This window comes from Penicillium manginii (genome assembly GCF_028828005.1).
Source record: "Penicillium manginii strain IBT 31320 chromosome Unknown utg000004l:1.0-7231830.0:1.0-7236170.0, whole genome shotgun sequence".
Classification (NCBI taxonomy): Eukaryota; Fungi; Ascomycota; class Eurotiomycetes; order Eurotiales; family Aspergillaceae; genus Penicillium; species Penicillium manginii.
Window position 1 is genome coordinate 6,749,786 of NW_026643105.1, and position 15,843 is coordinate 6,765,628.

General features: G+C 50.1%; 4 protein-coding genes across 4 annotated transcripts; 1 reads left to right on the forward strand and 3 right to left on the reverse strand.

Moving 5' to 3' along the window:
- Positions 1-351: 351 nt before the first annotated feature.
- N7533_006237 (sugar porter family MFS transporter) lies at positions 352-2,059 on the reverse strand (the record flags this gene model as incomplete). Its single annotated transcript, XM_057102887.1, has 4 exons — positions 352-741; positions 767-1,552; positions 1,587-1,692; positions 1,758-2,059. 4 exons carry the CDS (start codon positions 2,057-2,059, stop codon positions 352-354), a joined length of 1,584 nt encoding a protein of 527 aa, XP_056962517.1.
- Positions 2,060-9,480: 7,421 nt separating this feature from the next.
- On the reverse strand, positions 9,481-10,266 carry N7533_006238 (alpha/beta hydrolase; the record flags this gene model as incomplete). Its single annotated transcript, XM_057102888.1, has 1 exon — positions 9,481-10,266. The coding sequence occupies one exon, from the start codon at positions 10,264-10,266 to the stop codon at positions 9,481-9,483; it is 786 nt and encodes a 261-aa protein (XP_056962518.1).
- An 854-nt stretch (positions 10,267-11,120) lies between these two features.
- On the forward strand, positions 11,121-11,961 carry N7533_006239 (class I SAM-dependent methyltransferase; the record flags this gene model as incomplete). The annotated part of the gene is made up of 2 exons (XM_057102889.1): positions 11,121-11,618; positions 11,674-11,961. The coding sequence occupies 2 exons, from the start codon at positions 11,121-11,123 to the stop codon at positions 11,959-11,961; spliced, it is 786 nt and encodes a 261-aa protein (XP_056962519.1).
- Positions 11,962-12,368: 407 nt separating this feature from the next.
- Positions 12,369-15,186, reverse strand: N7533_006240 (sulfatase domain protein; the record flags this gene model as incomplete). The annotated part of the gene is given in 5 exon segments (XM_057102890.1): positions 12,369-12,643; positions 12,702-13,295; positions 13,350-14,166; positions 14,183-14,750; positions 14,876-15,186. The coding sequence occupies 5 exon segments, from the start codon at positions 15,184-15,186 to the stop codon at positions 12,369-12,371; spliced, it is 2,565 nt and encodes an 854-aa protein (XP_056962520.1).
- Between the last annotated feature and the right edge of the window lie 657 nt (positions 15,187-15,843).

A 15,843-nucleotide genomic window follows, 5' to 3' on the forward strand; every position in this document is an offset into this window, starting at 1 on the left:
GGAAAGGTCGCCTGACGCGACAAACACTTAACGCGTGGAAATGCCCAGGCAACGCATTACGTAACTCGGTCTGGGGAAGTATAAAATCACGACCATCTACGAAAATGCTTACTCTACTCTATGATCATTATCAATTACTACTAGTAGTATATAATAAATTATACATTGAAATAGTCAATTAAACATCAACATAGATTGAGATATATCTAAGTTTATCTCGTCGTTTTTACATAATATCATCCTTGTATATGCATTGAAATGCCACGGCAATGCAACTCATCAAGCCAGAAGAGCAATTGGAAGATGCCCCGTCCTCGCAAACCAGCAGGTATTAATTAAAAGCACGACAGTCTAGGCCTTGGTCTCGTTTGTCTCGCTGTGCACGACGGCAGCCTTGTTGCCAGCAAGCTTATCACCGAGAACCTCGACATCGCCCTGCTCAGCAGCAGCGGTGCGCTTGGTATCGTGGAAAGTCTTCCAGGCAGGAGTACCAATGTAAGGAATACCGTGAGGGTCCTCAAAGATGGCCTCGATCTCTTCCAGAGTCTTTCCAGCAGTCTCAGGGAACATGAAGAAGACATGAATAGTCATGACAACCAGGAAAACACCGAAGATCAGGTAAGTCTGCCAGCGGATGGTGGCAAAGGCGACAGGCACGAAAAGACCGAGAGCAGTGTTGAAAGCCCAGTTAGCAGATGTAGCCAGTGCAACAGCCTTACCACGGACACGGAGAGGGTACAGCTCAGGGGGGGTAGACCCAAGAGACCGGTCCCCAGGTTGGCGCGTAAGAAGCAACGAAGAGATAAGTGCATGCAATCAAGCCCTTGGCAGGGGCGCCGCTGAGGCGCATAGACTCTTCAGCGACACCTTTGATACCTCCCGGAACGACCACACCGTAAGAAGCCATGAGACCGGCGTTGGCGAACATCCAGGTCATCATAAACAGGGCACCGATCAGGAGAGTTGGGCGACGGCCCCAGGTGTCAACCCAGATAAGGGCGGGGACGGTCATGACAACATTGATAACATATTGAATCGAGGAAGCCAGCAGGGCAGCGTTACCCTCGTATCCAGCCATTTCGAATACGTAGTTGATGTAGTACATCATGACGTTCATACCGGTAAGCTGAGACCAGATCTGGCAGAACATACCGGTGATAGTACGGTTGATCATCTTTGGCTGGAACAGCTCCAAGTACGAAACATCGGCATTCTGGCGTTCAAACTCGCACATATCACCGATTTCCTGCATCTCAGCGACGACGAATGGGCTGTTGGGGTCACCCTTTCCGTGGATGAGAGTGAGGACGGATTGGCACTCCTCCCAGCGGTCTTTGCGAGCGAGCCAGCGGGGTGACTCGGGCAAAAACATCATACCGACGAAAAGTAGGACGGCGGGAAGCATCTGCAGACCCCAGGGGATACGGAAGACTTTCTCGCTATAGTTGGTGGAGTCTCCGCCGCCGATGTAGGAGCAGCCGAAGGAGATATAGTACATGATCAGGATACCCCAGGTGATAGCCCACTGCTGGGAACCGACCAAACGACCACGCTTCGAGGGGGGGCGCAATCTCGGAGATATAGACGGGGACTTGGGCGGACTCAATACCGACAGAGAGACCGTTGATGATACGTCCAGCGATCAGCATACCCATGTTCTGGGAAGCACAGACGATAATGGAACCAATAATCCTAAGCAGGAACAAGAACGGTCAACTGTTGCTCTATACAGAATGGGAGAGAAGATAGTCACATACCAGACAATACATCCACTCATGATAGCATACTTGCGACCAAGACGATCCGAGATAAAACCGGAAATCAGAGCACCGAGCCACGAACCAGCGGGCATGGAAGCAGTGACACCACCCTGCGCCAGAGAGCTGAGACCACTGCAAGTCAGACTATCGTTAAAGGGAGGGCCATCGGGGCCGTGATTGAAGTAACATTTGTATGCCGGTGTACTGATGATTGCAGACATAGAACTAATGTCAAATCCAAATAGACCACCTCCAATGACGGAGACCGCCGCAATGGCGTAGATGTTCCCGACAACCATGTTGGCTGAGGTATGGGAAGATCGAAATTAGAAAGAAAAGCTTCACTCGGGACTCTGTGGCGTTCTCGCGACTGCAGCAGGGGGGCAGTCCTTAAATAGACGTATCTCATGGCAAACAGCCTACAGGGGAATTGCACTTTCAATTTTTTCCTAATTTTTTTAATTCATTTATCCCTTTCCTATTCTAGAGGGTGGATTCCCATACGTGTTACTAGGGCCGAAACCAGGAAATTAGTTGTTGACTTCCAGTTCCCACTCTCATCGGGTAAAGTCAGTCTGGGGAGAGCGAATAAACGGGGAGAATCCGGGTGCAACACTTCTCATGACCAATGTCCCGTTCGCAACCTGGGGAGGGACTGGGAAATATCATTGGATAAGACAGTCCATACTGTCTCCACAGACCCCCCCACCTAGGGCCTCAGCCTTCTCGATCATTGGTTCACCCAAGTCGATCGCTGAAAGGATCCGGGGAATCGGCCACGAGGTGACAGTTCTAGACCGAAAACAGCATGGCGCCCCCTCCCCGAGAGGAATTATTCGAAGCCACAACTATGCCGTGAAGGATGCATGCCGTGTTCGGGGTTGGTCAGTGGGAACCCGACGTGGCTGCGTTCGGCACGGCACGGCATTCCTCATCCTCCCGAGATGAACAAGGGAAGATACAAACACCTCGACGAGGTGTGTAGAGTTGATCCGAAATAAAGGAAATTAAGAAAGTGGAGAGAATAAAGAAATGGAGAAAGGGACCAGCACCCACACACAGGAAACCCATGCCATTCCGACATCTGCCCTAACCGACTCGGCGCAGGCCGACAATCCAACTCCCAACCCCGGGACATCCTACTCTGCTCCGTACAAAGTCCCGTAATCATTCCATGGAAAACCGGAATTACCATGTCCGCTCTCACGATAATAACAATTAGCCGGCCAGCCCACTTGCAACAGAATTTTCTGCCCCCGAGTCCAGTCCGGGGCCCCAACTGACGGCCATTTACCCAGAACAGGAGATGCGGGTACGGCATCGCACGGCATCGCGCGGCTTTGATGCGTTCTCACTGGCCGGCGCCCGCCGAAGTGGACTGGGAGGGTCCATTCGGCTCTTCCTTGTTGTCCCCCTTGCTGCTGGTTCACGGGGTTTCATCGAGCCGAGAGGGTCTCAAGTCGTCAATTCGAGAACTCGCAAGGTGTTAAGCTAACCTGTCTTGCGCGATGTGGGCCGTGTATTTGCTAAGAATAATGCAACTGAATATGGCACGGTTCTCGAGCAGAGGCCGAGATACTACTTCTCCTCATTTTCTCCGCCCTCCCCAGATGCACTCATATCACCGCATTCGCACACCGGGAGTTCCCCAGACCTTGAATCTCTTCCACTTTTCTCTCCACGCGGAGAACAAGGCGGGGAAATATCGGGTCACTGTGTTCAGGCCTCGCTTAACCTGTAGAGAAGTCGTCAACACCTCACCTTTAGAATTGCAGCACCTTAGCCCAACTCGAAAGGAATTTAACAAAGCCCTCAGCTCTACAGCACAGACCAGACCAAATCCGCCGATCCTAGCGACAGCCGATGCTTAGCTCTACCCAAATGATGTAATTCGGGCTGTTCAGATAACGCCTCTTGCGGTTGGCGTTTTTGACTTTTCTCCTGGGCGTAACCCTTGTACCGTGGATAGTCAGAACCAAGCTTGCCCACGCACGCCCTCAAATTGCTAGTGCGGCGCCGCAGCGTCATTTCGAAGCTCCACTGTAGATTATGTTGTTTCACATTCAGGGGCCGTTAGCTGTATCTCACTGGTGGAAGAATAGGTGCGTCCGACGCTATAGATTTGTTGGATTCTTTCCAACAAATCCTTTCGGGAGGGTTTTGATCTCCAGTGCTACATGGTTCTCGGTAAACCCGTGGTGCAGAAACCGACTCCTCTCCACTCGGGGGCTGTCCGACTCGGAATCTCCCGTCGCCAGTTCTTGCTAATCTAGCCCGGGCTTAAGTTATAGGTCCGGTCTCACATCTTGAATCCCGGCTACTCTCTCCTACTAGTAGCCACAGCGTTTCTCTTTCAAAAATACCTCCCTTCGGCCACCGCTCTCTATCTTCCCACCTTCTCGTAGGAGATGGATGTTGAGCCCTATGCGTACAGTCCACAGGTTAGAACTCGAATTTTCCGGTTTGAATGCAAACAAATATACTCCGTACCCATGCGACCATCCATTCGGCCCGAGTCTTATATCAAGATCTCGGCATAGACAACAGTTCGCCACGAATCTACTTGACGGAATAATTGAGCCCGAAAATGTTACGAAACTGACGATTCCTGCATCTGATATGTGGCAACGCAATATCACGATAATCATCCGACCAACGCTACTACCAAACGAAGCGAAGATACCAAAATCGAAGAAGCGAACTTGAAGTCCGAAAATACTAGTACGGCTAATACTATGCCGACTGAGAGTGTCGACGACATAGTATATGTGCCAGAGGCATTGAAGGGGTATGTTGAGGCTGGTATGCCTCAGGCTATCCGTGATACTTTTAACTTTGCTCTTTGCTTTGCTTCCAGTTACTTAAATACCAGTAGCTTCAGGTTCTTTTTGCTCTTTGTCTTCTTCCATCTACACATATCCCAATATCATAATTTTACTGAAGATGTTGACTCTTGTGGGTGCACTTTCCAAGTTTAGATTTCAGAGCTCCTTCCTTTTACACGTTCCTGCTGGTCTGTTGTTCTTTCCATGGCTGTCTTCTGCGTTCCTGTCGATCTGAGTGCTTTGTTGATTTGGAGTCTTTTCTGTAAACAGATGATTTTTTAACACTTTCACCCTCTTTCTCTCTTCAACTTCTTCAACTCCTCGCTGCTCCCTGGCGCTGTCTTCTCTTGGTATCTTCCAAGCCCTCTTGTAAGTATTACCCAATCTGACCCAATCTGATGCCGGTCTTGTTGAAGAGACTGACAATTTATACTGAAGGAAAAAAATGGGGAATCCCCCCCCTCCCTCCTCCCCCGGGCCGGCGAGGCCGCGGGCGCCAAGCGCGTCCGTAAATGGGTATGCATTCCTCGATCCTTTTTTTTCATGCAGTACTATATTTTTATTGTCTGGTTGCTGCGGCCAACCTCCCCCCATCAGGGTGTTGTTGGAGAGGATCGTTGACCTTTTAGGTTAACTGTTGAATCGCCAGCCGCCGCCGGCGAGGTTGAGGAGGCTCCAATGGAGCAGTGGATTTCTTTTTTCATGGAGTACTATATTTTTGCTGTCTGGCTGCTGCGTCTAACCTCCCTGTGTCTTGTTGGATTGTTGAGGGCATCGCGAAAACTTTTGAGATGATAGATCGGGGTAGCAGACGAGGCTCCTTGGCCGATGAGAGCAAGGTCTTTCAAGTTCTGGCTCATGCACCAGCCCATCCAAACTCCTCTACCACTCCAGTGTCATCCAGTGGCCCTGGTCCATCTGGCAACGCCGGCTCGTCCAACAACACCCATTTTTCCAGCAACAGGCCGCGGCCCCGGATGCTCCAATGAAGCCGTAAGGGGTTTCTCCTTGTTCTTGTTCTCTTCATGTATACATTTCCAGAACCAGGTATATCCTGGGGCCTTGCCACCCCCACGACACCATTAATTCTACTTTTAACCACTCCGCATCCATCTATCTCATCGTAGAGCAGAATGAACTGGTCAGCAGAAGGAATTGTACCAATTCACAACTGTAATATGCCCTCAACGTGAAGCTGATAGATACTAGTATTTCTTTCAGTGTATACAGATATTCTTCTAGAGGCTCCTTCTTACTCTACAGTTTGGTGGAATGATTCACGACCTTGAATCGTGATTGCGGATGCCATGCCGCGTATGAACTTCCTCATAGCTTACGGACCATAGAGTCAATAATGGGATATTAAGGCAGAAACAAAAAAGGAGATTCGGTGAGTTACCCATCAAATAGTGCTATCCTCCTTTATTCATGGCCTGTATAAAAGTGGTGTTGTTGGGATATGGTATATGAAAAATTCGCACCTGTACTTAGCCATCGGCTTTACATCTATTCTGCTTGCGCTCCGGGCATTTAAGAGTTATTAGAATTTCGATGTAGTTTCTAATTTCAGATTCGAAATACCCCCCAAAACCGTCGTGTTGGTAGCACCGAGCACACATGGACAATTTATAAGATTTTAGAACAAATGGTGTTCAAAGTCGATCTCCCTACTATGAAATACTATTTACAACCGTACAAAGACCAGCTGTGATCACGTCTAACTCGATAAATTAAGTTCTGTTGGTCGTGACACAACGCAAAGATGCCCGCAGCTATGAGAGATGGCAGCACGACCAACCAAGGGTCACAGGCGATATCACATTTTATGGAAGATGGAAACCAGGAAGTGGTGTATGCATTCGGATATCTAGGAAAATGAGGCTCGGACTACAGTACTACCTGAGACCTACATCCAAACAAACCCGAGGACTATGTGGAACCCCAGTGCCCCCCTCGAGTTTCAAATTTGATGTTGATCAAATTTGCTTTTATTGGCGTTCTTCCGAATCGCTCGCCGGATCATCGGTCGAATTTTCGACCAAGCTACCACTCTGAGCTGCTGCGTAGAGTGAGCCTTGTTTGCTGACCGCACCCAGATCTCATACAGCAAAAGTAATGCGATGAGGAGAGCTTGGGGGTGTGATTCACCATCATTTCCGCATCAATCGCGTCATTCGAAGCTCCAAGAAGATACACCCTGCGTTTTGAGTATCCGGCGGCAAAGGTCCTGGATTGGTACAGTACTTCGAATGCAACAGAGTTGACGGTTCGGACATTCTGCAGACGGGATGAAGGTGCCAGTAAACATTCAAATCGTTGGGCATGAAAGGCCAATGAGCAGAACCAACACCACTTTTTGATGAAATCATGATAGCGATTTCCGTCGCGATCGGACGCAATGCAGAACAGTGCAGCCTAGGCTTCGGAAAGAACAGTTTGACGATATCGAGTCGAAGAATGCTGGCAAGGATAGGTAGATTGACTTGTAAGGTATGGCTCCAAGGGATGTAGTCGATTGCCCTGGTTTGGAAGCCCCGTGGAACGATATCTTGCAGACTCCGGGGCGAGCTATTGTATAACATGTCCGAGTTGGTGTACGTGGCAAGGTTTGTGATAGAGTCCCGGGATAGTGTCGAGACTCCGATCGACATAGCTTGTCAATCATCTTCCGTGGCGGTTGCCCTTCAAAAGAGCTGCAGACACGCATTCAGATGTTGTGCCGACCGGGGTGGCAATCGTATAGGAGATCGTAATCGTCTCATAATCTTCTCTTTGAAAGCATTCTGACGGAAATAGATCAATGGTCTCAAAACCATGATGGCAGAGTGCCCAGTGCTGAATATTTCAAAGTGAGGGACAGACCATCCCCCAAGACGCAGCAAGGAAAGCCATACATGGTTCCAGGCTGTAATAACCTGATGGACAAAGCAACAAGACCAAGTGATACTTGGATTGAAGCTTTGGAACTCTCCGAGCTCGAAAATCCGGACGGAGTTTTCATCTGCCGTCCCTGTTTTCAATGGTCTTCAAAACATGATGGCAAGATGCCCAGTGCGGAATATCGCGAAAGAAAAGGGCAGACTGATGGCCGCGGAACAAAAAGGAAAGCCATGTATGATTCAAGCTGTGGCGCTGGTATGCTCGCAGTATTATGGCCGCAGAAGCAGTGGGGGGGGGGCTTTGATATCCTGGAAGCTCAACACCCTGATCGAGTTTTCATCTGCGACGCCTGCTTTAACTAGTCTTTAACTCATGATGGCAAGGTACCTGGTCCTGGATTTATTGAGCATAGAAGGATACCGACAACCATGAAAGAGCAAAAAGGGAAGCCATGTATGATTTCAGGCTGTCTTACACTGATGGCTAGCTCGCATCGACCAAGAGATGCTTGGATTGAAGCTTTTGAAACTCTCCGAGCTCAACATCTGGACGGAGTTTTTATCTGTGATCCCTGCTATAGATTTTGCCTCAGTCACAATGGCAGGCTACCAACTGCTGCGGATATGAAGAGGAGAAAACCCAGCAAACAATCACAATCCGACGAAGAGAAAGAAAATCGAGCCATGCAGGAACAGAAGGAGGTTCCTGGGCTTGAAGAGGAGAATGCAGTGCAGCCTTGCTGCAACTCATCGAGTCGAAAGCCAACAGCACCGCTGAATCTCTAATATCTACATCACAGAGAATACAGGCCGGGTTTCTCCTGGCCCGTGAATTGCCGGGTGGTGGGTAGGAGGCAACTTGAATGAAAAATGGTACTAACTTCTAGGGCACGACATATGTTTCCAATATTGCAACCTTGAAAAACCGGGCACGACAGCGACAGACAATAACAGCAACCCCAACTCGGCAAATTCTCACTTTTCAGCTTGCACTTCAGCATTCATGACAGATAGGGCCGGCGGGTTCTTTCCCTACGAAAAGTTCAGGATTGGGGACGCTTTCATTGGCATGCTCTTCAATCCACGTCCGTGACCTTGATACATTCGCTCCGATGCCCTGGTTCTCTCTCCTCTCCGCGATACACTGGCTTCAAGAGACAGTCCTCATGTTACCGAGCAGCCATGGATTCGAGTCCTCTCACTCACATAATCTCCTCGAGTGTGGACCATCTGCGTGACGTCAAGTTCCACGATACGACGGGTGCTATTGGTGGGTCTCCGAAAATGGTCATTTAATCGAATTCAGCTCCCGAATCCTGCCACTCAACTTCTGCAAGATGGGTGAATCAACTGGTCGTTCAATCGAATGGACTTCCGCATATGATGGCTCCATTGTCTACGCGAATGATGGCATCTCCTCCGCTCTTGCTTTTCTGGGCCCCGTGAGTCTGGCCAGCACCTGGACAGACGTTCAAAGATGCTACTGTTGAGCCACAACTTGCGAATGGCAACTGCGTGATTGTTGTATCTGTCATGGATATGACATCGGAAACGGGAGGTTCACGTGTCCGTGCCGCCAGTTTAATAGATAAATGTTCAGGTCGCAGTTTCTAATTGCTTTTGAAAGGTTTGTCAGTCACCCATAACTCGCCTATGGCGCTCCATACTGGTAATCGACCCAGTGTTTATGTCACAGTGGAAGCGTCCCAAAATTACTGGTACAAGTTTGGACACATACTATTATCTTCCGTCAATAGCTTGAGAATACCTGTATCAAGGAGAGGAAGTAGTTACTTGGTTGGCACTGGCATGTCAGTTATATCGAGAAGAGATATCGACGCAGCGAGATACACGCAGTGCCAGTACGAGCGGATGAACGAGCTAAAATCGGTCATTGGATAATGATAAAAGAGGATAGTGGTGAATATCAATCGGAAACAATGGGTTATGGCAGTTCAAGTAGCAGAAGCGATGGTAATGGGTAAGAGACGTCAAAGTGGCATAGGGAACGGTCCTCTACCCCCGCCGCGCGAATTTGACCATCTCCTCAACAACGTCATCCAACCGACTTACAGGGAGACCATGACCAGCCCCATCAATCAAGACTCTCTCAATTTTCCCACCAGCCTTCACAGAACGCTCATACATAACCTCCTGCATCGGCGTCGGCACAACAATGTCATTACTAGGGATGATAGTAAGACTCGGGATATCCCTCCACGCAACATAGGACACTTCCCCATTATAACTATCCGACGAATGGAGGGACAGAGACCCGATGAAATTCAGTGCTGCCTCTTCAGGAAGATCATTGAACACAAGCTGGGCCAGTTCAGGGGTAAATCCCGGCAAATATCCACCGGGTACTCCTGTTTTCATGGGTTCCTGGAGAGCCTCGAATTCGCCCATGATTCCGCGTAGGGACTCGCCCTCTGAGAGCAGGAAGGAAGCGAGGTAGATGATGCCAGTGACCGCGGTAACTTTGCCTGCAGATTTTCGAGCCTCTTTGGACAGCGATTCCAAGGCACACGTTGTTGGTATGCCGCCGTAAGAATGCGGGACCACGATGACGTTCTTGGGTGCGATTGGATCGTCTAAGATTGAGATGACTGCTTGTCGGATGTGGGCTGTATCGTCTTCCATTGTTGCGGGTGGTTGGCGGGAGCCATCGTTCACGGAGAGAAGCTCCATTTGGACAACATTTTGACCTTGGGCACGAAGAGCGTCAACCAGTGTGGTGTATGCCTTGGGAGTGGCGAAGGAGCCCGGGACGAGAAGGAAGACACTTTCTTGAGTGGACATTGTGATTTGATCTTCGTTTGTACGCTGTTGTGTATTTATTTGCTTGGGTCTAGGATGATTGAGGGGTGATGTTCGAGGGGCAATGCTGTATTGTTTCACTACTAGTAGTCACAGCGGGGTAGCTTACTACTAGTAGTAGCGTAGCTTCTTCACCCGCAGATCTCCACGGAAGGGAATTCATCCGAGGCTATTTCGAGTTTTAACTTACCGGATGATTAGATCGTGGGTAGTAGCTCACTCACTGTCAAAAAGTATCGATGTACCGGGTATCTATAAAACAGAACATGGCCACGGAGCCTCAGGCAAAGGACTTGGCAATACCTGCCCAGGTGGATTCTACTAGCATGGAAATAATAGTATGGATTATTAGTAACACAATCTCCAAGAGTAAAGCGATGATTCTTTTAAACCAGTAGCCAAAATGTGCAGGATCATGCGCATGCGTGTCTGTATACCCATCCCTGCTACATACAAGCAGGCACCATGGGAACCAATTGGAACCAACCACCAAATCCAAAAAAGAACCCTTGGAAAGCATGCGACGTCCCAGTCTGCTTGTGTAGAAGTCCGCCCCGGAGCGCCGAATCATCTATGAATAATCCACACCCATTCAACCAATAAGGACATCCAGGCAGACACGGCGCCGATGTCGGAGGCTGCCAAAGGACTACATCCCTCTCCAGCTCAAGGTATATAAACCCAGAAACCCAACTTCACAACCAGTAATACGATACCCAAACCAAAGCAAGCTTTGGAACTGGAAGCAAATTCAAAAACCCAATATTTTTCTTATCGAACATTCTACCTAGTACTACACCCCGAAAACCAACTTCAAGTTGAACACCACCGCAACAATGCCCCAAGTTGAATCTGCGGTATATTCTCACGGACATCATGCCTCTGTCATCCGAAACCACAGCCAACGCACTGCAAAGAACAGTATGGCCTTCCTGCTACCGCACCTCAAACCCTCCATGAAGATCCTCGACCTTGGATGCGGACCTGGCAGTATAACCACCGACCTGGCCGAGTACGTACCTGAGGGACACGTGGTCGGCCTCGATCGAGCGGTCATCCTCGATCAAGCAAGAGAATTAGCGTCCAGTCGCGGCGTGACGAATATAGAATTTATCGACGGGGATGCGAATGAGCTTCCTTTCGAAAGTGGGACGTTCGATGTATGCTGTTGTCATCAATTATTACAACATGTTGGAAATCCCATCCTTGTTTTGGAGGAGATGAGACGAGTGGTCAAGCCTGGCGGGATCATTGCAGCGAGGGAGGCTGATTATTCGGTTTTCTCTTGGTATCCTGAGTCGAGGGGATTGAGTGAGTGGCAGGAGTTGTATGATGTATGTATAAAAGCCTGCACGGCGGCGTTCATCGCTCAAAGCTAACTATTCGCAGCGGGTTGCTCGGCATAACGGTGGAGAGCCCAACGCAGGAAAATTCCTGCATGTTTGGGCCAGGAAGGCTGGTCTTTCAGAGATTCAGTGTTCCGTGTCAAACTGGTGCTTTTCGACTGATGAAGAGACGCGGTGGTGGTCCGATTCTTGGAAGGATAGGGCGTTGCACTCTTCGTTTGCGACGACCGCGTTGGAGGGGGGCCTGGCAAAAATGGAGGATCTGGAACGGGTTTCGGAGGCTTGGAAGCAGTGGGGGGGAGGACCAGGATGCTTGGTTGTCGATCCCTAGTGCTGAGATTTTGTCCTTCAAGAAATAGAGGATGTTATTGGTCGGTGGCGGTGGAAGCGGTTACTGGTAAGGAATCAATTGAATCAATCAAAGTCTATTATCATTGGTGCCGTAGGCGTCATTATCTGATGCAGATCGTCGCCGTTAAATGTACAAAACATGGTTCCCCTAATCACCTGATATGTACACCATCCCAGAACGCCGGATAAAGGTAATGCAGACTGGGCACAGCCATTGTCCTCGGGCATCGGAGCTCAAAGCTCGCGTGCCAAGGGCTCCAAGCCATGCTCCAGTGTCAAGCAAGAGTAAGCAAGATTTGAAAAGCAATTGCTAATCAGGAAGAGCTAAATATTCTTCTTCTCCACCTTGGTGCTCGAGTAATCGCTGGAGTTAATGTCTCCGAGCAATCATGAGTCAGATTCAGGCTCATACTCGTAGCGGCGCCAGTTCTCACCGACCCACCACTTGGTGACTTGGGCTGCCTCTTTCGTCCACTCGACGGCCTCTTCGTCGTGGTCACGGGCAATTTGAAAGAGGAGAGGGAATAGTTCGAATGAATTTTGAATATTCAGTTCATGAGCATCCGTATCGGGATTGCTAAAGCGCCAAGGGACATCAGGAACCAAGGGAACGACGAGCCGGTAGGGCTTGTCGGCTGATCGAACCGCCAGCCAGGTAGCACCTATATGAAAGTAAGTATACCAAGTATTGGAGGTTATATATCAGCAAGAAAGACCAACCTGTGTTCATCACAGTGAACTGCCAATCACGCTTATTTCCCTGGGAAGCTATCGTTTCACGAATCATCGATTGGCCTTCATAGAGAGGGAGAATGTCCTGGATGGCCTTTGCCTGGTCCTGGCCCAGGGACCCAGACTCCTTAAGCAGATCCATGATAGTAGGCACGATCTGCATAGAAGTGACGCGGGAATCGATGTTGATGGGCGGGAGCTTCGGGTGAGCGAATACCAATGGGACGTGGAAGTTGGAGACGTGGGGGTTATCGTAAGGCGTGACACCACCGTCCTCGATTAGGGAGATGCCATGGTCACCCACCATCACGACCAGAGTTTCATCGGCCACGCCGGCCTCTTCCAAGACCTCGGCAATTTCACCCAGCCATTTGTCATTCACTCCGATTGTGTTGAAGTATTTGTTGACTCGGCCGTTGTGGTTGAACAGGCTAGAGTGGATAAGTTCTTCGTACTCGTCACCGACGGGCATATCCCAGGGGTGGTGGGTTTGACCGGTCAAGTGGGTGATGAAAACACGTTCGTGCTTCTTTTCGGCATGCTTGAGGGCATGGAGGAAGTAGTCCCGGAGTTCGTGTTCCGCTGCGAATAGTTAGCTTTGACGGGTGAACGCAGGATTGCAGACTGAACACATACGGTAACCCCAAAAATTGTATTTCTCAGGCGTGGTCTTATTGGAGTGCTCATAGTCCTCAGTGATTTTCACATCGGTGATCTTATCCTTGAAGCCGAGAACAGGGATGAGCTTATCCTGGTTATCGTAGTCGTCGGTGATACTCTGCATGAAGGTCGAGTGCCATGGCCAGGTCCTAAAATCATCCGTGGTCTGGTTGTGATGGGTGTGATTGTCGATGTGGTTCAAAGCGGTTAGGACCTGGGGCAGACAAGGCTCGTAGATGTGGTTCAAGTATTCGCGGTTGAAGTCGGCCACCAGGGGTGCAACGCCGCAAACACTGGCTGTGATACTCTTCAGGGTGAAGGTATCACCGGTATACGCATTGCGCATGTACATACCTCCGTACGGGTTGACCGTGTCCTGGCCATTGAAACCGGAGGGGGTGTTGGTGTATCGCTGCGCGTTGCGGGTCAAGTTGGCGAGTCGCTCCTCGACTTCTTCGGGGATCTCCCCACCATATGACTTTTGAATGAGCTCGCCCAGATAGGATTCCTTGCGAAGGGGGAAAACATCCGCACGGGTACTCTCCAGCTTGAGCAAAAAGACGTGCTTGATCTTCACGTCTCCCTTGAGCGCCTCACGAAGCGGCTCGAGAATCTCATTGTCGAGGTTGGAGATCTTCAGCGGGTCCTTGGCCGGGTCGTAGTGGAGGTGTTTCTTGCCATGTTTGTCGGTATACCAATCCCGGAATCCCCCCTTGAGTTTCTTCTCCGGCAGCCAGTCGAATTTGGGGGGGTTCACCCAGCGCGGTGTGGTTGAATAGCCAGCTCCAGTCACCTGGCAATTCGGGTACGTCGACAGTGGAGGTCTGGTTCCGCTCGATCCTCTCGAAAGGCGTGATAATGACGGTTTGTGACAGGAAAGTATAGGCGTTCTCCGAAGGGCGAGCGATGCGGAGCGCTATCAGGGTCAGGAAGGCCACACCCACGATAATTCGGAGAAGCAAACCAGGCTTCCTTTTTTGCGACGATTCCGGGAGTGGAGGCAAGGGCTTCGTTGGGTCATCGAGACCGAGCATGGCCCCGGACTCGCCGTTCTCTTCATCCCAATCATCATAGGCCACCCGTTCGTAAGTCTTCGGGGTGGACTTTGATCGGCGCTTGCAGCAGACAAAGGCGGGTTCGACGGCGGCCCTTAGGATGCGGACCCCTGCGCGAACCCAATTATACAAGTAGGGAGTGGCGAACCAGGCGGTCGCGGTAAAGATGACCTCGCCAATAACAATGCCAGTCAGGCCGGTCAGGAGGGTTTTCACGGAGGCGGCGTCGCGGTGGAAGGAGTGGGCTTGTCGCCAGTGAATTTCGGCACCGGTTTGGAAGTAGAAGGAAATATTGGCCGCGGCCAATCCGGAGATCATCAAGCTGGAGAGTTTGACACGCGACAATTAGCTTCATTTGGCATCATTGGAGGAGGTTGCGAATCGGCGGGTTCTTCTTCCGCCCGGGCAATCCCCCGGCAATCAGGGAGAAGATGAACATGAGCATACCTCGCAAAAATCATAATAGGGGCGGCCAGCGCCCGGAACCACCGATTGTGGAATTTTTGGCAGAGGAGTTGGGAGACGAGAATACAAGCGACATCCTGGACAACAAATGTTGGACCCCAGAGGAGGAAGCGACCGAGGGTGAGGGAGGTGATATGAGAGTAAAGATGGAGGGCTTTGGCGCAGACGACTCCGATGAAGAGGAGCGAGAAGAAATATTTTCGTGATGCAGGCCAATATACGTCAACCCAAGTAATGGGGTTCACGAAGAGCCGGATAAATTCCCGCAGGAAGTGCGGTAACTGGTATTTCATGGTGATCATCGCGATGCGGAATCAAGTCGACTAGGCGCAAGACTCCATTCCTCGGGGATCAGGGGATGAAACGAAAGGAGATTGAAAAAAACGATTGAAGAAAAGGGAAAGGAGAGGGTAAGCAGTGGAGTACGGAGACGGAGTACGGAGTACGAGGGAGGATGCATGGGTTTGGATGGCGGGATCTTCAGGGTCTTACCATAGGGTACATCCGCAAGGTACTGAGGGTACTGAGGGTACGGGTGCTTCATTGCCCCTTTTGGGGGCCATAGACAGCCTCGTCTGGTGTGTATTGTGTATTAAGTACGGTATTAGCCCCCACAAGACCGTATTCCATTGTGAGCCTCGCCCATGTCAAACTCTCAGACCTCTGCTGCGCCCGACTTGTCCACCAATCACCGTCTTGTCATTAAAGTGTCCCAAAGACTACTCCAGGGTACGCTATAGGTAGACTGGAGTAGCATCAATTGCTGACTTTGCTAAATAGAAATATTCCAGGTCCTTTCATCATTTCATTCAAGTTGCGGGTACTAGTATGACACTAATACTGTATTGACTATCCCGATCGAACGCATGTTGATCCATTATGCTGCGTGTTTCTATAAATAGTGGGGCTGTATACTGTACTCCATACTCGGGGCCTCCGTACTTGGGACC